Genomic DNA, 24,271 nt, shown 5'->3' with positions numbered 1-24,271 from the left:
ATACTGTACAAATAGTACATCCACAGATCAGTGGATGAAAAAACCAGCATCTGCAATCGTAGAGAGAGTGTAGGGATATTAGGTACATGTAAAATACCATTGTTGTAAAGCTCTAATTTCCTTTTCATTTGATTCAGTTTCATGCATGTAATAATTTTTAATAACTCATAATGAGTCTTGTTTTATTTAATTTTAATGATTTTAGTCACTATTAAGTTTCAGAGCAAATACTGCATGAAATTGATTCCAGTTCTATTATAGATTTATAGACTCTTAAAAACCATTGAACAATGTACATCAGTTATTTTATTTCATCGAGTAATTAGGACTTAAAACTACACATTCCAAATATATGCAGTAATTTATAAAGTAAAGCCACTGCATTTTGTGCAAAGCTAATTAATATTATCTCACAAGAGTCACATCAGTATCAGCTTATTGCCTTGACCTTTCTATAAAACAATACAATCTTATTGCAATTTTAAACTGTGTCACATAATACATTGTAGAAACTCCTTTCTTATTGGAATTCTTTTATTAATTTTAAAACAAGAACTCCTATAGTACAATTTTTATTTTTGTGAGGCCTTTCGTTCTCAACGAAAACATCATCAGACCCACAACTGAAATTGGTTATACATAAAGTGTAAGGAAATATTACAAATTAAAGCATTTTAGCTTGATTTTGCAAGACGCTTGGTGCGCAAAGGATTAAAACAATTCACATCGTAATCACTTATGTGGAATTAAAAAAAAAAAACAGCAAACTTTATCTTTGTATATTCAGAGGCTCACTCAACAATGTATTCTTGAAATTCATTAAGCTCTGGTACCACAATCCACACCATTAATCAGAATCAGAAAATTTTACTTTTATTAAAAACAGTAAGTTACAGTGAAGTAGACTTAGACTGAAGATAAGACACAGTTGCTTACATAAATAATTAAATTGGCTTATTAGAACTAAGCTAATTTTAGATATTACAACATAAATTGGGCAAAGTCTTCTTCAAACTCTTTAACAGAATTTGTTTTACTTTTCAATAAGTTCTCTATTTTTAGCTTAAAGATCCAATGAGGCTACTTCCTGTATGTCATTGACCTACACGTAAGTCTAATGCCTACTTGAGTTAAGCTACTTTATGCTTTTTCTTGTCTTATATATTTACATTCTTATTGATTTTTGTCTCTTCTGTAATATAACATGAATATTGGATCTAAGGTCAGATTCACTAAAATGGGTTGTGACATATAATAAAACAATATAAGATAAAGTATCAGGCATTGTTAAATACTCTGGCTATCAAAATAATTTTCTGACTGGACTCTCTATATCTAATTCTTACTATGGCTCTTAAAACTTTGTTTTGCTACAGAGAGACTTTCTTGGCAATAGCTGAGTTATCCCTAAGAGACACCCCACACATGGCATACGTGACCCCAGACATAAAAGAAGGTGGTTTATAGCATTTACTCTAGTTTGTAACCAGTGTTGTGGGATTGTCACTTGCCTGGCATTTAAAACAACAAACTTCACATCCTGTAGGGTTTAGTTATAAAAAGGTACTTTTAAATAAACAGCTGATTTCAAGAAATGCTGACTCCCCAATTAATTGATAGTGATTTAGATGCATTTGAGTATTAATATACACAAGTTAAACTTATTAAGCATCAAATACATAGGCTGAATGTACAAGAAAATGGTTACTAAAGAAGAGGAAATCAAGATTTAAGTTTAAACCTTAGGAACCTCAGTCATGTGTTTTTTGATCGAAGCGATCACTTCTGAAGGACAATCGACTGTCAATGTTCGGTTTGAGTTTTAATATACTCAGGTTAAATGTATTAAGTATCAAATACCTGGGCTGAATGTACAAGAAAATGGTTACTAAAGAACAGGAAATCAAGATTTAAGTTTATATCTTAGAAACCTCAATCATCTGTTTTTTTTATCGATCCGATCACTTCTGTAGGACAATCGACTGTCGATGTTCAGACTGGTCACTTCTAAAGTGCAATCAATTTTGAATGTTCGATCCAATCACTTCTGAAGTGATTTTTATATTTGACTGTAGCCGTACTAGATTTTTTGTGTAGGTGATATTTTCATGTAGATACTTTTTTATGGCAAATGGTTTTTTTTACATCAGGTAAAAATGTTGCAGGCTGTAAATAATAATATTTTTTTACTTAAAATTGATGTTATCAGTTTTTTATTCTTCAACGGAAAATTAGTAATTATATAGCCTCAATACATATCGCTTTCACAAAGTGTAAAATATTGAATCTGAACAAAGAAAATAATTCTCCTTTACTAGTTAAAAATGTTAGCTTTGATCGTAATTTTAATATTTAATAATTATACTTACTTAATAATTTAATAGTAATTTAGTATTAAAAATGTGTTCTATACGTGAATATACTTTTGTTAAGGACATAATAGAGGTTTTTATTTTTCATAATTGAAATAGCAGAAATACAATCAGTGGTAACAGTAAAGTTAAAAAGTGTTCTCGCACAGAACCGAGATTCACCATGGCAAGGTTCTTCCCGTAAGAATGAACACTTTCCCAATATATCTGCTTGCACAGTATTAGCATTGTATAGAACTATTAAGTTCTATTGATACAAATGGTAGGTATTCAAGATGTAGGTCCAGATACAGTGATGTGTAAACAAGTTTGGAGGAAGAAGTTTTCATCATAATCACAAATATTGGAATGTTTAAAGGAATATAATGATATCTCAATAAGTATTCTTGATGATGTTCCTGATTGAAACGACATGTCCCTATGTATATTTCATTGAGCTAGGATGTGTGTTGTTAATTTATGGAAGTTTTTATATTGTCCATAATTTACTTACTACAGGAATACTTGGGGGTATATCACAAATCACCTTTAGTACAGTATCTAATGAGTGAGTTATAATTAAAATTCAATTGTGACATATTTTAAACCGGAACATAATTTGGTGAAGATGGGAAGTAAGAATGTAAAATATACTAAATGTAAAATATATAATGCAAGTAAAATATACTGTAACATGTTTTATAGAATTGAGTGCATGGCACATTTGAATCGGATGATTGGGCACTCCCAGTACAGGCCATTCTAGGCAGAACTGGTCATTCCGTCTTTCTGTTTTACAATATGCTACAATTCACTTCATAACTACACATTTAACTTTTAGTGTTAAAAGATGTTAATGCTGTAAAAATTGTGTAACTAAGCAGAGTGAGGCAGACCACCCATCTGCGATGTAGAGCGGCTGAATCGAGCAACCTTCCTTGTGAAGGAAATAAGGATTTTTCCGGACATTTGCCATTGTTCAGTGAACAAAGTAACCTACCTTCTTTTTTTAAACAAACCCCTCCATATTTCGACCCCAAAGAATTTGGAAAAATAATTTTTAACACCCAACAATACCCCAAAATGGCACTTTTGTGGAGGGGAGGCATCATTTTTTAAAGATTTTTAAATGTCATGGTTGGTTGAGCCATACCTCTTTTTATCACTCTCTGATCATTTAAATAAAAAAATTTTAATTTATTTCACTTATGTTATATAGCGTGGGCCAAAATATCAAAGTTGTACTGTATCAGTTTTTTTACTGTTACCTTGTTAAAAAATTTAGAGCGTTATCTTGTTAATCATTTTTAGCAAATCCTAATTGTTATCCAAGGTTATGAAAGAAGTACTCTATCTAAAAATATGTTAGTTGTCACTTTTCACCACAATTTCAATTTGTTTAAATAGTTAAAATCTAGGATATTTCAAACTTGTAAACCCAAAAGATTCAAACAGCAAGGTATGACTTCATTAGGATTGCAGTTTTGTTTTGAAAAGTTAATAGTTTATATTATTTTATGTTTGTTTATAAAAGATTAATAAATAATTGTAGGAGTTTATACCACATATATAAACACACACAGGAATCCATACAAGAAGAAGAACATACACCCATACAATTTTGATAACTTACAATAAACATTATAAATCAATAGATTTTAAAATTAAGATAAACTATCAACCTATTTTAGAGAACATAAAACAAATTATCATACATATAAGATAGAAATAAATAAACTATTGTAAAATTGAATCATCAGATAAAATAAAGTAATTTCTTTAGACCAAATACCACAAAATACATTAAATCTTAATATCAAGGAGATTGTTTTGCAAAGTAAGTTTACAACACCTGGAGTTATAATGTGAATTTAGATCAGCTGGTGACTTTACAATAATGGAATTTTATTCTCTTGAAAGATGGCTTAATATGAGACTGAGAAGAACCTTTTTTCATCAAAGTTAATCAACATTTGAGTTATTAAATACAGTAATACGTTTATTATTTGTACTAAATTGGTGAATCTCGATTTATGAATCCAAGAACAGAAAAGACATTTACTAGGTTATGAACACTTTAATATTGAATGGCAACCAGAACTCTCAGATCTGCAAGGAATTACTGCTACCAGTATTAAATATACACTAAACCGACAAGGATGATTGGAAGATGAATAAGTGTCAATGAAACATACAAAGTAAAACTGGATTTGAACTCAAGTAAGATCCACCCAATTTTAAGATTCCAAATCTTTCAAAATTCAAATCTATTTTTGTATAAATTCAAACCTAACATGCACCAAAACATTTTATATGTCGGATATAGTTTTTTTTATGTGCCCATGGCAGTATAATTCACAAGACCCTGTATCATACATGTGACAAATAAACTCAATAATAATTGTAAATCAAATGTTTATTTATTTATATCAATAGCTATTTAAGCAAAGGCCAAAGAACGAGATAATAATAAATAAAAAAAGTAAAAGAAAAAAATTAATATTAGCCTACCTCAATAGCTTTTTTAAATAATTTTTTTGTATTTATGTAGAAAGGTTGATAAATGGCATCATAAATACTAATTTTCATGACGGTGTGTTGGTTTATAGCGTTTTGAACTCCTGTATTTGCTATAGGTTCTTAATTTTTTTTTTATCATCAGCCATCAGTATACAAGGTTTATAAAATGTCTGGAAACACCCAAATATTCTTTTTAGTAACTGAAATTTTATGCTTAGAGATTTAATACTTAAATGAAATTCAGTACCTACTCTACTCAAAGTGCTCTATTTCGTTTATATAGTGATTCCCAAAACGTTTATCTCATAAAAAAGTGGTGGGCATATAAGAGTTCAATATTTTTCGTATTCCAACAACTGCCATTTTTTAATGAATAAACCTTATCAAGTGTTGTTTGCAGAATTATGTTCTAATAAAAAAGACCTTTTAAATCATGTGTGCATAGTATTGACCTAGGCTTGCATTTGAGATTTACATGCCACTTTCCATGGGCTGTCAGTGCAATGTAGGCGTGCAATGGTTATTGCTTAAAGAAAGTAGTTAAAATAGCTGTATAACATTGTGCAAAGTTTGTAGATTTTATCTGGTGTAGTTCAAACAATATTTTGGTGTTTATAGAGATTTTACACAACCTGTATATGATAATTAGCTCATGACATCATCGTTAGAAAGCGGTGAATGCCACTTTTTCTATGTTTTTTTCTATTGTTATAAGAAAAAACAGCATGTGCTTTCGACGAGGTTATAAAAGTGTTTACTAAATTGTGACACACATCATATCCCCCTGTAATAATTGTCGTACAAGAGATTAACTCTAGAAAGTAGTGAATGTCCTTTGATATAACATAATAAACATGTGTACGTCAAAAAACACATAAGTACGTGTAAACACAAAATTAGAGCTGAACATACTATATATGGGAATGTGTATAGACGATGGTAGCTCTGGCACTTATCTGACTGGATTGCCCAGTTGTTAGTGGTGATAATGGCTGATACTGAAAATGGCTCTCCACTGTTTTTCTTATATTTCAAGAATTATAAGAAATATTTCAATGCAGTGTGAACTGTGAAACCTAAGGTATTGCTACACCTATACTATAGTGCAAGTACCAGTATATTTCTGCAATAATTTCATATTTATCTAGCATTATCTATGAAATAAAGCTAAGAGAGTGTTATGATTACAGAATGGTGCTCATCTCTCGACTTCAGAGCATATAAAAAATTTGAATGTTACAATTTATATGTTTTACAATATATATTTATGTATTTCATTATATGATATGTTGTATATTGAACAAATTTTCCATAGCTGCTGTGTAGAATGTTTGTAAAGTTTAGAAAAAATTAAATAAAAAAAGAGGGAAAAGAGGATCATCTCAGTTTTTAAACTGCATTGTTATCTTGATTTAAAAAATCACTTGTTACAATTCAAACATTTCTTAAATGAATTAAATTTTTTTAAGGTTCTTAGGACTAGGGTCTAAATGGTACATTCCTTTTAGGTTGAAGCAATTATCAGGGATATTTTGGTTATGTTGAATGGCAGGTATAGAGAGTAGCTCTTGTTATCTTTCTCAAAACACAGAAACAAACAAAACTATAACCAGTGTTATATACATCACCATTTGGAACAGATGTCAGATCATTCAGCTCTTATTGCCACATTGAGATGTTAACATTTCAAGGACTAATAAATATTCAATTATTTCTAAGAACAATTACTTTATCATGTGCTTTAGTGTGAAAGCTTAAATGTTTATTATAATTTTTACTCCTAGTTTTCAAAGAACTTTGTTTGCTCTAATAAATAAGTGATTATTCATTTTTGTTAAATACTCTTTCCAATTTGTCAATTTTAGATGTAATAAAAGATTGGATTACAATTGACATTTTTATAGAGTGATGAATTAGGACTGTAACAGCTCATGTTACAAAATTGTAATAGTGATCTTTTAAATCTTAAGTGAATTTAAAAATTGAGTTAGATAAAATAAATATGTGTAAAAAAATTGTGTACCTACCTCCATTTGGGGAATATTGGATTCTTAATTCTCTTGCTCCATAAATAATGGCGTGTCTCCATAAATAACTTTCTGAATCATACAATATCTTGAAATTTCAACTCTTTGACAATTATTGGTTCTTGCAGAAAAATGGCCAATATTTTGTAATTTTGAGAAGTTAATTGTTTAGTAATAGTGGGAGGAGGCGGACAGACGAGACCAACCCAGATTGTTGTGCTGATTGTGTGCTATGTGTTGTTGGCTTTTGGGCAGCTGAGTGTGAGGTGTGGGTTGGTTGCAGGCCTGTTGCTGCTCCCACTATGGAGCTGTCAGCCAACACTTCCGGTATCAATATTAGCGATGTCAGTAAGTATAACACACCACTGGGTCGCTTGCTGTTGTAATGCTTACGTGTCTAACTGTTACAAATCGTGTGGTGTTGTTGCTGCCCCTCTTGTGTATACACTCTGTTCTTGATACCTGAAGTAATCTCTTAATTGTGCATGCTTTGTGAAGCTTTTAATTTGAGACAAGCAGAATTACAAAGTGCCTAATAGTTTTGACTGTCATCGAAATTTAATGGTCAACGTTAATTGACACAATCAGAGCCTTAAAATATTTTGGCCTCCTGCTGAGAGCTTTATTTAGCCAGTAGATGCTAAGCAGAAACAGTTATGATTTGAATCTGTACATTGAGACCAAAATATGTGGAATTTGATTGTGTTAGCAATGTTTCAACGCAGTGTGAATCGGAAAATTCAGATGTAGTCATGACCCTGCCCACACAAACTTCAGAACTTAAAATTGTTTAATGGTTTGTTTGGTCATGGGGCATTTGTGAAGGGTTTAGATCACTTTATAAAATAGGGCTTTGCTTTGATGCAATTTGATTGTGTTAACAATGTTTCAACGTGGGTGAATCAGAAAACTTGGATGTAGTTATGACACTGGGTGCCATACAAACTTAGGAACATAACATTGTTTAATGGTTTGTTTGGTCAAGGAGCATTTGCGAAGGGTTTAGATCACTTTATCAAATAGTGCTTTGCTTTGATTTTGATTATGTTAACAATGTTTCAACACAGTTACAGTGTGAATTGGAAAACTTAGATTAAGTCATGACACCGAGCCACACAAACTTAAGAGCATAAGATTTTTTGTTTGGTCATGGAGCATTTGGGCTAGGCCACTTTATCAAGTAGTGCTTAGTAGTGAGTATGTCGTTTTTGATTTATAATTACTAGGAAGTTATAATTACTCATCGATGTATAACAATGGGATAGCTCATTTAATGCAATAAAGTCTGTTTCTATCAATGAAATTGTGCTATACAGCTAATAGCATGAAGGCTCTCAAGCTAGTTGCTATGGAAAATATCAATAAAACCTTTTTTTTCTAAAATATCAGAGTGAACACATTAGGTAAATTGAGTTAGTAAGTATTGATCAATAATTCAAGAACCAAATTTTTCTACAAAAATTAACTTCGATAAGGCAAGTTCATATTTATACGATATAAAGTTGGCATTCCTGGATTGAGCCTAGATAAACAGATCAGTCGGTTTTAAAACTATCCATAGTTTCTTTTTTTGCTTGCTGAGAGTGATAAACTATCAAATAAAAATCTACTGTGTCATGAAGTGAAATGGTGAAAGTTGTATAAACACAGCAATTTCTGCAAGAGGGTTGAACAGTTCAAAGTTGATACTCAAATTGATGCAGATCACAGCGTTTCAATGAAAAATGATAGCATATAAGTCTTATCTTGTGCAAACAATGTAACATACTATTTATGTAGTGTTTGGGCAGGAAATGTTGTTTATAATATGTTGCAAAATAAAATATTTTGTTACAGACATAAAATTACATCTGGTAATTTTATTGTACATTTTGTATATTTTGAGTGATATGTTTGAAACTTTTTAATGCGAAAAAACATAGACGCACATAATATTGTGTTTAGTTCTATACTCAGAGTACCGGGTACTAATTGTTTTACTAATGTTCAAATTGACTCTCCCGTCTACCTCACCAAGTTGATATGTGTGGGGCATGTCAGGATAAGCTAGCACGAGTCCAGTTGAAAAACTTATACATCAAGTTAATATTTGCACTGTATGACAAATTTTAAAATGGAAGAGACCAGCTTGACTTGAGTATTGAGACTGCACAGTAAGGCCAGGTGCCCACAGACCACTATCGCGTGTGGTTACCACCGACAGGGATTGCATGCAACAATCGTACTCATTGTTGCGCATTGTGTGGTATCTTGCAGCTGCTACCACTGCTGCTATGATCACTTCTCAGTCCGTGCTTAGTGTCAGGTTGTGTTGTTAAACACTTCCATTGTTGGGACAATTTTATAGTCTTTATAACAATGAAAGAATAGGAGAAAGTGCAATATTTAGTTTATATAATATTAAAATAGGTTAGCCGTAGATTCACAGATGGTTTTGGGTAATTCTATTTTATGCAGTCTAATATTGAGTTATCACTTTGTTATTGTTAAAAGTGGGTACATATACTCCTACAATGTTTGATACTTTAGTTATATTATTTTTTTGCCTTCACGTCACTTTCAAGCCCATTGCATCGAGGAACAATATTGCACTATTTCTATAATAAATAGATCAGTGTGAAATTATGACATATTTGTAAATATAAAGCAGAAACACAACACTGCAACAAAACAAAGGTAGGTCCGTGGGAACCTAGCCTAAGAAAAACAAAAGATTTCGGATACTGATCTCACGTCGAATGTGCATGTAATATAATTATTGTATGTTGTTTGTTGTGTTGGCAAAGTGTCTCTTTTAACATGCCCATTCATCTCATTAACAGGATACATGAAATATTTTTTTGGCTACTAACTTAATTTAAGGAGCACACAGTAAGCTACAAAAGTCTATTACCTTTAGTGATAATTTGTACATATAAAAGAATTATTTGAATGGTTTAATACGTGTTAATTTAAATATATTTGTATTATTGCAACAAATTATTAATTACGTTATTAATTTCAAAAGGTTTATGCATATATTATTTTTTACTCTTGTATATTTGCAAATAATGGCATATAGCTTTGTATCAACATTTTGGTTTTTTGGTACATTTAAAATAACTGTTTCCGATAAATATAGTCAACCAAATCTAACTTCTGTGGTTGGCTTCAAGCATGCTTGCAATAGTACAGAAATATAAAATACCTGTAATTTGCTAAGAGATTGATTGATTCCAGTATTAAAAAGTAGGTAATGGATTTATATTATACATTTGACTTACGTTGAGTAATAATTTGTTGAATGGCAAACGATCTAATACTATTGACTAATATATGCATGAATTATGAAATAAAGAATAAAAGCTAAAGAGCGTAAAATTGTGTAGTGATGTTGTAGTGGGAGGTAACTGAAAAATGATACTTCATCATTTATTTTATGGGCTACCTTAAGAGTGATTTATGTTGCATTGAAGGTGTATTTACTCTTGAGTGGCAAACTCAATACTTGTATAGTACAGTGTAGTCTTTGATATTGTCAGTACTTGTGTTGAGGTCGTCAACGGGCTGTAGCATTCTATTAGGTTTGTTCAATTTCGTTAAGAGAGTTCAGTAAAGATTAAGAAATCTTTAGTGACTTAAGTATTTTTGGTGGAGGATATTCACTCAATAAATCCTCCATTTAAACCTATTGCGTAAGCAAAATATTTATATGTGCCATAAAAAGTTTTAAACATTTTAGGAATCTGAAATCAGTTGGTTAAGGTTATAAATTCATTTTAGACTAAAATCAAATAAAAAACATTATTAAACATTTACTCATTTTTACAAGTGATCATTCAAAACACACAGGATTTGTATTCAAGCTTCATTTTGGACAACAGTATTTTATAGAATTTATGAATTTGTGTATGGTTTTTATATTAACAAAGTTTCTATTTTCTTAACATTACTAACCAGAATTGCAAAATTTTCTGATATATTAATAAAAATCTAGAGAACAGGTAAGTTGTGAGTTGTAATGTATAATATCACTAAAAGAATAAAGCATTCTAATTTGTTAGCACACCTATTTAAATGAAGAAATGCTGATCTAATCATACATAGTAAAAGCAATAAACTTCCATATTAACAAGTTTTTATATCTGTTGATTTTACACAAATTTTGTACATATACCAAATGGCTCAAAATGCCATCATGTATTGTTTATACATTGAATATGTCTAAATAATATTTTGTGTTATTAAAATTGATTTTGATAAAGTTGAATGAAAACTAAGGTTTTTAAAGGTATATTGAATGAATTGTTTAGATAAACACATCAGACTGTATAGTTTTACGTGTCATAATATGGATGGTTATACTGTTTCTTAGAAGTAAATATATACTTTTCATTGGATTAAAACATCCTAATGCTTAGTATGTTAGACAATCAAGTTAAAATGATGTTTCAGTTGAGGTGATAGAAACAGATCGCAATAAGATGGATATTGGCAGGAGAGAAGGACCTTATATAAAGATTGTGGAGCAGCCAGCATCCAAGGCTCTGAGGTTCCGGTACGAGTGTGAGGGCCGCTCGGCCGGTAGTATCCCAGGCGTCAACAGTACACCAGAGAACAAAACATACCCAACTATACAGGTAAACATTAGTAATCAACTTTTCTGCAGTTAAATTGTGGACAGATTTTATGTAATAATCTTAAAGGAATGGTTTCCTCACAAAATTAAAGTAAAGTATAAACCAAAGTAAAGCTAAAACACTTTTATTACAGTAGATCCAAAAAGTCTTCAATTTAGTATTTTAGAAAAAAATAATATAGCCTACTTTTTAGCACAACAATTAATTAGAAATTATTTGATATTAACCAGTGTTACATACAATAAACAGCAGGAGGTTGAAAAGTCAGTTAACTTTTTGGTCTTTTTCATCTTTGCGTTATAAATGTAATTTAATAACCTTTCTTAATGATTTTTTATTCTTTTAAAACACGTATTTTTGATGTCTTTAGACATGGGAAAATGACTAAGCAGTTGATGATACCAGTTCTGGTTTTCATGGTGGACGCCTTCTATGGTGGTATAAGAATTTACCCAAGATATAGTTAATATTAGATATAAAACACTTTCTTAAAATTTTGTTCACATTGTATATTATTGTTTGTTAGCAAAACATTCATACAAGATCATTCTTCTTCGTGATCATTCTCCAACTTCTTCCACTATCTCTGGTTTGGTGCTTTGCGTATTGCACAGCTTGGTTTAAATAACAACATTACTGTTATTTTTTGAACGATGATGTCGAATAAGATAAATCCTTGTTTTTAGATTGTCGGCTACAAGGGTCGGGCTGTGGTTGTCGTGTCCTGTGTTACCAAGGAACAACCCCACAGGCCACACCCCCACAACCTGGTCGGTAGGGACGGCTGTAAGAAGGGTGTATGTACTGTTGAGGTAAGTGTTTCCCTTGTTTAGTGTCAGTTTGAAAGATTCTCTGAACTAAACTAGGTGACAATCTTCAAAATAGCATTCCTGATTTAGTGTTTACATTGTTTATAATTTTTAAAGTCTTAATGAAGTTACAGATATTTTAAGGTTACTGTTAAATTACTAAACTTATAAAAATAAGAAATAAACTGTAATCTGCCATAACATTGAATTGTATTTTCAGAACCACATTTTTAAAACATAAACAAAAAAACATCTGATGGATTAATTATAAAAGGCAAAATTAAATCAATCATATGTATCAATTCTCCCCCCCAACCATAACGATAGCATTTTCCTTTGAGCTTTTCAATAGCTGAATTTGTTGAACGTGGACTAAGTAGAGGTTTTGGCCGAGGTGAGACTCTCTTAGATGTGTTTTCTTCATTTGAATGTCTTTGCTGAACCTGATTTAATTCAATGTGTTCAGTACGTGTTCGGCTAACAGTCATACTTTCTGCTTTGGCAAGCTCTATAGCCGAAGCTATGTTCACAATGTCCTGATAGGTGTGTTTCTCGCGGTCTTGGAGTAATTTAGTCCGAATATCTATGTCTTTCAATCCACGAATAAACTGTAACTTGAGAAATAAGTCTGCAACTGATTTACCGCAACCACAATTGAAGTTACAGTTAATTGTCATCTTCTTGAGAGCCACCGAGAACTCACTAACTGATTCATGTTCTTGTTGAGTCCGTGAAATAAATTTATGCTGCAAGGCCCACTGGCTTGGTTGCGGGTCAATAAAATCCTTAAGAAGCTGTACTAACTCGTCGTAATCTTTATCTAACGGGTCGTTGGGAGCACAAATATCGTTCAGTTGTTGGTGCAGTTGGGGAGTGAGAGCATGTAGCAATGTGTAAACTTTAGTTTTATCATCAGCTCTTTGATTCTTTAGTTGTAAAAACACTTCTAATCTTCTCACAAAATTTGAAATGGTTTCATCAGGGTGGTAGGGATTGAAATTTATATTCCCTGAAGTGTAGTTTGAAACCGTACAAACAGCTTCACTTGGAGATGAAGTAGATGTAATGTTTGTGTCTTTGAGATTGTGTACCATTTCTTGTAATTTTGTTGTAAGGTTTAAATACTCATCCTCCACATTACATCTGTATTCTATTTCATGTTCTAAATAGTTTTCATCTGTCAAACAATCAATGCCATTCTGAACCTGCTTGTAACGTTCCCAGTATTCAGTCACAGCCTTGATTTTTATATTTAGTTCGGTTAATGTAGGGTTACCTTCAGCAAGTCTTTTGCCCTTTGAAAATTGGCCCTTAATAATAGATCGAGCTTTTTTTTAGTTTTTGTAACTCTTCTTCTTCTTTAGTCATTTCTCCTTCTTTTTACCTCGTCGCCACTGTTAAATTACTAAACTTATAAAAATAAGAAATAAACTGTAATCTGCCATAACATTGAATTGTATTTTCAGAACCACATTTTTAAAACATAAACAAAAAAACATCTGATGGATTAATTATAAAAGGCAAAATTAAATCAATCATATGTATCAGTTACATTCTTTTATTTTAACCTTTTCTAACACTAAACTATGTAATTATAATATTCTTAACATGCCTCATGTGAACTAGATCAAAAGGATTAAAATTACTATAAGTGTTATTTATTTAATTTAATATTATTGTAGAGCGATTTAACTGTTAGCTTTTGGAATTAACGTGTTTAATTTATTACTAATAATAAATGGATTTTGCAGGTCCACTGTGAAAGTATGACCCAGAGCTTTGACCACCTCGGTATTCAATGTGTAAAGAAGAAAGATATTGAGGAGGCGTTGAAAGCACGAGAAGAAATCAGGGTAGACCCTTTCAGAAGTACGTGGTTTTACATGTAAAGTTGTATATAAAAAATAACTTTAATAATTAATTGTAAGATAAAATATATATAAATTTATAAACTTTCACCTGTGCTGTGTATGTGTGTACAAACAGATTGTAATTTATGTATGTTTGTGAATTTGAGAATACCTGTAAATAATTGTGTACTATTATGTATAAGTTTGTTAAAATTTAAACTTAATGCTATAACAAGAAATTTTAGAACTGAAAAGTCTTTATTGTTTTTAAATATTCATATTCATTTTAAATTAAAATCTTACCTTCAAGTTGGTAAAATTGCTTGTTGTAGATTAAAAGTAAAAAAATTTCCTTGCCAATTTTGCTAGTTTCAAATGACAAAGTTCAAATAAATTTAAAAAATTAAAGTCTATAATAAAATTGAAGTTCAATCACGTAAGTGAGTTTTCCAATGTCACATGTCAAAACACACGTGATAAAATTAAATAAAATTTATTGAGTTTATCAAGTTAATTTTTAGGTTAGTCAGGAGAATTAAATTTCAATTAAATAATAGTCATCATTCTATTTATTCATGTTTCGTGTTTTTATTTTGAATAAATAAATTTAAAATCTGATGTTGACAAACAAAACAAAATTAAGCCTTCGTAATTTATATTCAGATTTGTGATTAATCATCTTAGTCTAGATAATAGAGTGAACAACTTTGTAAATTTTGTAATCTTGTAATGTTTTCACAGAAAACTTGCTGAATCACTCACTCACTACACTTTTTTTAACACTTACTTAATTTTTGAAATGAATATATATGCTGAGAGATAAAGTTTCTTAATACGTAATTTTAACATTGTGTAATAGAGTTGCAATGGGAGACGGGCGTCCCACAGCAGATCTAACTCATGACTGAACTCTCTCACCTAACCCTGCATTCTCCCCTCTTTACACTTGTGTACGACTTCATGCACCAATCAGAATCAACTTCACCTTACATTGTTGTTTGTTTTAGTGATTATTTAAAATCCTTCAAGACCATTTCTTGTACAATTACTCAGTGGATTCTGTTTTTAGAAATATTTTTATTTTTTAATGTAATGTTAAGTAGCTTGCTTATTTGAATTACTCAGATTTAGTTGACTACTGTTTTAGTTTTCTTTAAAAACCCAATATACTGTTTTATTTTATCCGTTAATAATTGTTGTTTGTGTACAGTCTAAAAAGGCTTGTTCCTTTCATACTTTTAACGTCTTAAAAACAATTTTAATAAGATAACATTTCAACAAAATCAGAAAACATGATCTATGGATAACAAAATATTACAATATTTCCACCAAAATTGAAATGTGGTGTTTTTTTTTTTCAATTTGTAATAGTCTATTCAACCAAATGAGGAGTCAAGGAAGAAAGTTAATAAGCGGAAAAACCAACTATGGGATGTTGTTCGGGGTAACTGGTAGTATAAAATATTAAAAGTCCTCAACTATAGGGGTAGCATATAAGGTAAAATGGCGATGTCTCATTGCTCCCATTATCTGAGGGATAAGTAAAAGTTCAATGCTGTGGACAACCTCATTTCTATTACAACCCAAGATCCTGTAGACTGTAGTATTTCCAAGCAGTGTTGTCAAGAATTTTTCTCTTGATTTAAGAAAATTTTATCAACTTTAATTTTGTATACGTGTAAAAGTTTGGCAGGACCAATCCCTACCAAAACATAGGTGTAAAACCAAAAAACAGGAACTTCTTCAAAAGAAGGAGACCTTCTTGCATTAGCCCTAGACTGAAGGACTTTTAGTATGTCATAGTCTTAAAGAATAGGATATAAAAATTCACTTCAAATCTTTGACTCATTTCGGTATATTTTTTCTGCATCATCTATGATTATTTCGGGATGTACTAAATGTACATTATCGAACACAGTTTGGTCCCAATTAATTTAGCTTAGCTAGTTTACCTCTACAGTACCTTTATCATATGTGATATAATACATTTTTTGGGTCAATAAAAAGGTGAAAACAAAGCTATCAGATTGAATATTTGGTCATAATTTTAATAATAAATTTATGATATGAATTAGTATGAGCAGCACTTGTAATGTAACTGTTGTGACTTTCAGCGGGGTTCAGCCACAGGTCTCAGCCTGGCTCAATAGACCTCAATGCTGTCAGGCTGTGTTTCCAGGCTTTCCTTGAAGAGGAACCTGGGAAATTCAAGCGTGCTCTCATGCCTGTCATTTCAGACATTATCTACGACAAGAGTAAGTAGTTGTCAGTTGAAGAAAAATACCAGTTGAGATTAATATAGGTACAGAAATGCAAAAAAATGTTGCGGGCTCAATAATGAAATAAAAATCTTAAAAATTGTGTGGTACTGTCCCTTTTTGGCACTATCCAGTATTTTGGCTTCTTGTGTTACTATTGTATTCAAATGTTTTATTGAAGTATCTGAATGATACTCAGTTACAAAAAGCGTTAATTATGAAAGTTATTATGTTTGTAAGTTGATATTGCATTTAACCCTAGATTACTTATGTGTCGTAAAAATTACGACTCGCCGTTTCCAAAAATGCTGTATCTAGACAAATAGCGCGCCGCCCCGCCCCCCCACTCCTAGTACCTTCCTCCCGCCAGTAGACAACACCAGTCGCGGAGTGGCACGCCAACCGGTCAGTTCTATCATTACGCATTTATATCTGTCTCGTCAATTTGACGACACTTAAGTAGTAACGTAACTTTTTTCCCTGAAAGTTGTTGATTGTTTTTATCCTGTTAGATTGGTTTTATTTCGTAGTATAACGCGTTTTAGCAGTAATTATTTGTAGTTAATTTTAGTAGTTAGTTTTTTTCCAAGTTGTAAATATCAGTTTTCATACACCATGGGTGATGAAAATGACCGTGTGAGTGCACAAATAAGGAAATATTTAGAAGAGGATAGTGATCCTCACAGTGAAAATGGTGGCAGTGAACAAGAAGATATTTTTAGAGACCGATGACGTGGAAAGCACTGACGCAGACGACACGGATGCTGATGAAACTTACCAACCTCCACTACGGGACCGGAAGCGAGTTTACGTGAGTGAATCGTCTGATAGTGACATTGAGGTTCAGTCGGTTACAAGTAAAAAACGACGTAGGCCTAAAAGTTTGCCTTTACGTCAATCATCTGATAACGGCCCAGTACCTAAAAACTAATTCACTAGACCTACCTAATACTGACTCTCCAGCTACTGCAGGTAGCTCAGCTTCTCCTGATGTTTCCTCTTAATGATGACTTACTTAGGCCTATACCAAACACACATAATAAAAACTCCGAAACGTTGCCTAGCCCTGAACGACCTACACCTGACCAACCTACGCCTGGTCAACTTATGCCTGATCAACCAATTTCTGATCAACCTACGCCTGATCCACATCTGTTCATCCCCAATGCCAGACTTATCCGAGCTAAGAATGGCCATGTGTGGAACACTCGACCTCAGCCTAACAATACTCGAACACCAATGAGAAACCTCGTTTTCTCAAGACCGAGACGTTGTTGGTAATGCCCGTAACTCTATTTACCCTTGTCTTGTTTTATGGAAATTTTTGATGAACATATGTTCAATACAGTTGTCAGATATACCAACGAAGAAATTGAGCGGGTGAGTAACAACTACAATGACCCTACAATAAAATACCATTCAACCTACTAACTTAGATGAAATGAAAGCTTTTGTCGGACTCCTTGTAAAACTCTGCATGGAGCAAAGACAACCATCTTGCTGCAAGAGATATGTTCGACAGTGAATGGAGTGGCTCCAGGTACAAGTGTGTAATGACTTGCGATCGTTTTCAGTTTCTAATACTTTGTCTTAGATTTGACGACAAAGCAACGCGCAATGAGCGCAAACGCACTGACCCTTTTGCTCCAATACGAGATGTGTGGGAAGCATTTATTTTGAACTGCCGAACAAAGTATAAGCCAGGCAGCTACGTAACGATTGATGAGCAGCTCCTTGCGTTTCGTGGGAAATGTCCTTTTAGGATGTACATTCCTAACAAGCCCGCCAAATATGGGATCAAACTTATATGTTGCTGTGACAACACTACATACTACATGATTGATAGTGAACCATATTTGGGAAAGAAAACTCTCACAGGAAACCAGCTGGCAGCTGATTACTTTGTGAAAAAGTTGACAACAAGCATCCAGGGCTCCAACAGAAGTGTAACCACTGACAACTGGTTCACGAACATCAAGCTGGCAGAGGACTTGTTGCAGGATCCCTTTCAAATTTGACAACTGTTTGGGACAATCCGTCTAAAAAGAAAAAGGTGTCCCAAAGTGAGCTTGGAAATCGAAAAGAAAAGCCTGTAGAGTCATCGATGTTTCTCTTTGACCGAGAGACCACTTTGGTTTCTTACAAACCTAAACGAAACAAGGTAGTAGTACTCTTATCTACCATGCACAGTGGTCCGACACTTAATTCCAACACAAAGAAACCTGAAAATTATCCACACATACAACTCAACAAAAGGAGCAGTTGATACGCTAGACAAAATGTGTTGGAGACATGTCATGCAGTAGAAAAACCCGTCGATGGCCCCTTCTTGCATTTTTTATGGCATATTGAACATTGCCTTTGTGAACTCATATGTGATTTACTGCATGAACAATCTTCGGCTGGGAAACAAACCACTCCCAAAGAAAAGCTTACATGAAGCAGTTGTGTAAGGAGCTAACAAAACCACATATGAGATCGCGCCTTCAAATACCTCAACTGAGGAGGAACACTCGAACTGAAATTTGTGAGCTGCTTGGAATTGCAGTAGCACCACAAGCCCCAAGAGCTCAAGGAGCCAGAAAAACATGTTTTTACTATCCAGCTGCCCTCAGAAGAATGACTACTACATATTGTGTTCACTGCGGCCATCCAATATGTGGACAGCACCGGGCCGTATGCTGCTTAGACTGTGACAAATTAAGTACCCAATTGAACTGAAAACCTAATGTTTATCAATCTACCTAAACAATAAATACAAATGTAAAAATTTTTTTCCAATACCAATAAAGTAGTCTCCAACTTGTATATTTTGATATAAATGTGTGTTTAATTCAATATAACAATTTTCTTGTATACAACATTTTTTTTCAAACCCTGTATTTTGAAAATGTTTGTCAAATCTAGGTACGAAATGAATTTTTTTTCACAGGATGTGGCAATGATAAACCTTTCAAAATTTTTTCACCAAAGCTTTAAGAGTTGTAAACCAACACAGGAATATTTATATAATTAAAAAACATGTTTAAGGCCTTATATAAAAAAAATATATGTGAGGTCGTCAAAATTACGACACTTAAGTAATAATGTAACAATAAAAAGGCTTAAGTAATCTAGGGTTAAGATGGGGGTCATGTTAAAATTAGAGAGGACTGATTCTGATTTATCAGTTTATAAAGTAATTAAATATTTTTATTATATCTTTGTTTGATAATTCTTCATTTTATAATTAATCATAACATTGATTGCTTCCCACTAGATTTTTTTTTAAAATTATAAATTTACTGTGTATTTAAAGCACCTCATACTTGTAAACTCGTTGTTGGATTGTAAACATTTTAAAAACATTACAAACAAATAACAGATGTAAAGAGCAACACTTTACACTAGCAACTGGAACAGACAACAATGAACTTATTCTGTGTTGCTGCCAATTTAACATTGTTAACAACCTATTGAAACAAAATATCCCAATTTATGGGGAAACTGACATGCGCCACCCTGTATATCTATAATTTAGAATATTTTGTAGTAAATGTTATCCTGAAAACATACATATATAATAATGTATACAGTTTATATTGGTAAATTAATATTTTTGTAGCACTTCTCAACAATAATTGTACCGTCTAATGGTCATAATCCAACAATGCACAATTTTATTATCAGCTTTATGAATAAGAATAGTTTATTTATATAATCTTCTCCCACAACTCTATCTGTGCAACCAATGAATATAGTTTATACTACTTGCATATGGTGATTTTAAGGTAGCAGATTTTAAAGTTTAAAGAATTAGTATTGAGGCTACATGTGTCATTTCAATAATGATTATTTTCTTTTGTTTCTATCTTCAGTTTATATTTTATTAATGTTCTAAATAAAAATCGAAATATAACTCTAATCCTCAGAATTAATATTAAAATTTTAAAATTAATTAAACATGCAATTGACGTATGAAATCTAATATAAATAAAATTGCTGATTTGTGTTTTATGGATATGGTTTAAATAAAACATAATTAAAAACCAAAGTATAGCATTTATAGGATTATAATTCTCTTAAAAATCTGACTTTACTTAAAAAATTGTTTTAAGATTATTTAATTTTGTTATTGTTATTTATTATTTGTAAGACTAAACATGTTACATCTGAGTGAAATAAGTTTATTAAAATATTTTGGGTTAATAGATTATTTATTTCATAGCTGTAAAATTATGATTAATTTTACGAGTATGTTGTCGTTTGAAACAAAATTAAATTAAAGTTTATTTTGATAATACATTTACAATAGCTTTCTAATTTTTAAACCTATGTTAACTTTTTGTTTATATAGAAAATTAAAAAGTTTGCCAGTTTTTTTTAACAGAAGAGTGAAGAAAGAACATTGATGTTATAAGTTTGAATTATTAAAATTAATACTGATGAGAAGTTGGCAGTGAATAGTGCTGAAACATTACAGTTACCTTCTAATGTTACAGAAGCCCTGTGTGACTTGGCCATTTGCAAGCTGAGTCATTGCTCCGCTCCAGTTGCTGGGGGCATGGAGATGATCTTGCTCTGTGAGAAAGTTGCCAAAGGTAAAAATTATACAAAAATAACTATGGTTTTAAAAGAATTAACATTACTTCACTTGGTGGAAAGGTTCTTGCTGGCCTATACATAAGGGTGTGCCACCTTCTGTCTATTTTGACTGGAGATGTTGGTTCAGAGCTGGCTTCCCCTTCTTCTGAGGGGACATGACTTGAGATTACCGCCCCATATTCTTCCTCATGGACCTTGACAGCAGGCGGCCCCTACCTACAACCTTAACCATCCAGAATATCCTGTCACTCCAGAAACATTGCAAAGGTCCTTAAAAAAAGGACTAGGCAATTTCTAAACTTCTGGTCCCAAATTAACAAATAAAAAAAGATTAAAAACTACTTGGTGTTCAGTTCTAAAATTACTTAGTTTTTTAACCTATTGAACATAGTTTTTCAGTCAATATTGAATAGTTCAAATTTCTAACAGTAACATTACATGAGTGTTACGTAGCGATGTATAAAACCTTTGAGAAATAGATCTGAGAATTAAACTAATTAACACTAAAACTGTTTTATTAATTATAAATTACTACTTTTTTAATGAAAATAAATTAATATGGTATTTGTGTACAATTTTTTGTTTTTTACTGGATTATAGGTACGTTATTTTTATTGTAAGTCAGAATGTTGGGTTTGTTTTGATTTTTTAGGTCTTAAAAAAATAAACATATTTATCACAAATATTTTTATACTTCTTTTAAAGTCTTATGTATTCTTTTTAATATAGTGAAAATTTGAAGAGAAGGTATTTTAATATAGTGAAAATTTGAAGAGAAGGTATTTAAAATAAAAATAGATCAAATCCTTGTAAAAATCTCTGCATGTTGCAATAGAATGGCTCAGTACTTTTCACACAGAAATTGTTAAAAAATTATAAATTACCACACAAAAAGGGTTACATTGCTAGACATTTTGCTGCTGTCTTTGTTATTCTGTCAGCACAGCCTGTATTTATCTCATGTGATTCTCAGTACTACCTTTGTTTGTATTAGTTACAAAGGGGATACATGCATACGTACATGACGTGCTGAGGTTCAGATGATTATTTCAGTTAGTTCTGAGGTCTGACATGTAATTTTGATTGTTACTGTTAAAATATTTGCTAGGTGACCTGTCAGTCTGAAGACGGCAGTCACTTTTGCCGTGCCTCAATTTACATCATTGCTTGAGTGCAGGGTTTAAGCTGAGATGAAAATTTTCTTAGCAAAAGTGCTGGAAGCTCTTCAGACTTTTTAGCAAAAATAAGTGTCCTGTAGCAATTATTAATGGCATTGGTGTTTTGCGGAGATTCCAATAATACTTATTGAAAAGCAGTCTGAAGTTCTCTATTACTTTATCCTCCAGAACCAATATTTACATTAATAAATATACTGTTTTTAAAATATTAAGATTACAAAACAGTTATTAAAAACAGTATAGTTAAAAAAATTTATTTTAAATTTATTGTAAAAATGCACAGAAAAATTAAAACGTCTTCTCTCAGTATGAAATACAAAATTTAATTAAATAATAAGGTTATTTTTAATAAAACAAGTTACTTTTAACATCAGTTTATCTTTAAAATTAAAAATATATACTCACAAAAATTCAAAACCATTTGAATACATACTACTAGTGATTTTTTTTTAATTAGATAACTTCTATAATGTTTGCCAAAAATGTTTAAAAGGATTTGAATTTCAACTTGATCTTATGGGATAAAACTCAAGGACTTTTACTTCAGCTGGGTTTCAAGCTAAGTTCCAAGACTCAATACTTACTTAAATTGGCTTAGCATCATTAGACTAATCGGGTTAATACCATATGAGATACCAGTTATGTGTAGTCAATATACTTTTTTAAAGGAGATTATGAATGTGTTTAGGTTATGTGTTGTAGTTTTACTGGTTGACCTGAACAGAAAAGATCTTACCGGAAATTCATTAATTACAGATTTTTCATTAACACATGGAAAATACCTAAAGGTTGCCCACATTATTAGTTCATTACCTTCTAACATTGAAAGTTGGATGATTGTACATGTATTGAGAATGGATGATGATATGGTAATGACATTGGGACATATTAACATTGGAGGGTACTTAGCTACTCAGCCATACTGTGTGTTAAATGGTTAGTGTTTACTGGAGCTTACACACTAAATACGTTCATTATGTTCTAAGCAAGGTAACCAACATAAAAAAATGATGCTGTAATGTAGTTGTTACACATGGGTTAACAAGAGTTGTGTTTGCTGTAGAGGATATTTCGGTGCGGCTGTATGAAGAGAGGAATGGTCAAGTATTGTGGGAAGGAATGGGTGACTTCACTCCCACACAGGTCCATAAGCAGGTGGCCATCACATTCAAGACTCCTCGGTACAGAACTCTTCAGGTCGGTAGCTTCATATTGTACACACAATATTTTTACTTTTACCTTTCATCTGTATAGGGCCTTATTCAGTTGTAGTGTTAAAAGTATAGTTCTCGTAGTTCTTATCTGTATGTTTTGTCTAAAATTTATCACTGCAAATGCACTATTGGAAATTTCTTGTCAGTTTTTATTTATTTTTTCTATATGTTAAAAACATTTAGTGTATTTAAAATATGGACTTTTGATTTATTTTTTCAGTATATTATTAAAATATATCAGGAAAACTTACTAATTTACTATATTATAACGGGAGATTTTAAGAAATCAGTCAAATTGGTTTGAATTGAACTCATATTTCAACCGAAGAAATAGAAAACTGTGTTACTAATTAATTTCTCTGATTTTTTTCATTTTTATTTATAAAGTTGCAACGCTTTGGAAAATTCTGGAATTTCCAGGAAGATTGCTAACCGTGGAAAATTCAGAAAAATCAGGGAATTAAAAAAACACCTCTGAAATTTAGTAAATTTGTTGCCACCAAATTCCTTTTGTTAAGTTTAAAGATGGAAGGATCTTTGAATGTCTTGGTTAAAAGTATGTGTTGAAGTAAAATCTTAAATCTCAATCAACCGAATCTTCAACAAAAATTCAGACTTAGACTTGATAGATGGGACTCGACAATTGAATCTGTGTAGATACGCCATAGACTTGACAATTGAATCTGTGTAGATACGCCATAATTAATTATCGGTTGATCGGCAGTACACAAATTACTGATTAGTAAAACATGTTGTTTTTGTTTAAAAAACTGTAAATAAATAAACTAATTAAAAAATTATTGTATATTTGGAAATAATATTTTGCTTGTAGTTAATATTTTCTATATTTACGCTCTGGCA

The 24,271-nt window shown here is 31.7% G+C and overlaps 1 protein-coding gene across 9 annotated transcripts in view; it reads left to right on the top strand.

Moving 5' to 3' along the window:
* LOC124356810 (embryonic polarity protein dorsal) overlaps positions 1-24,271 on the top strand; it is a 68,099-nt gene that overhangs the window by 26,326 nt on the left and 17,502 nt on the right. For 5 of the 9 annotated variants that reach the window (XM_046808028.1, XM_046808023.1, XM_046808032.1 and 2 more), the window contains 6 exons: positions 11,333-11,517; positions 12,204-12,329; positions 14,078-14,195; positions 16,291-16,431; positions 20,916-21,014; positions 23,260-23,393. In XM_046808028.1, coding sequence (XP_046663984.1) covers positions 11,333-11,517; positions 12,204-12,329; positions 14,078-14,195; positions 16,291-16,431; positions 20,916-21,014; positions 23,260-23,393 — 803 coding nt within the window. Of the gene's footprint in view, positions 1-7,181; positions 7,247-11,332; positions 11,518-12,203; positions 12,330-14,077; positions 14,196-16,290; positions 16,432-20,915; positions 21,015-23,259; positions 23,394-24,271 lie in introns of all 9 variants that reach the window. The other 4 variants (XM_046808027.1, XM_046808025.1, XM_046808024.1 and 1 more) reach the window with 2 other exon arrangements.

Source organism: Homalodisca vitripennis, chromosome 3 (genome assembly GCF_021130785.1).
Source record: "Homalodisca vitripennis isolate AUS2020 chromosome 3, UT_GWSS_2.1, whole genome shotgun sequence".
NCBI classification, from domain to species: Eukaryota; Metazoa; Arthropoda; class Insecta; order Hemiptera; family Cicadellidae; genus Homalodisca; species Homalodisca vitripennis.
The sequence above is the reverse complement of the archived record's forward strand: the minus strand, read 5'-3'. Positions and strand labels throughout refer to the sequence as shown.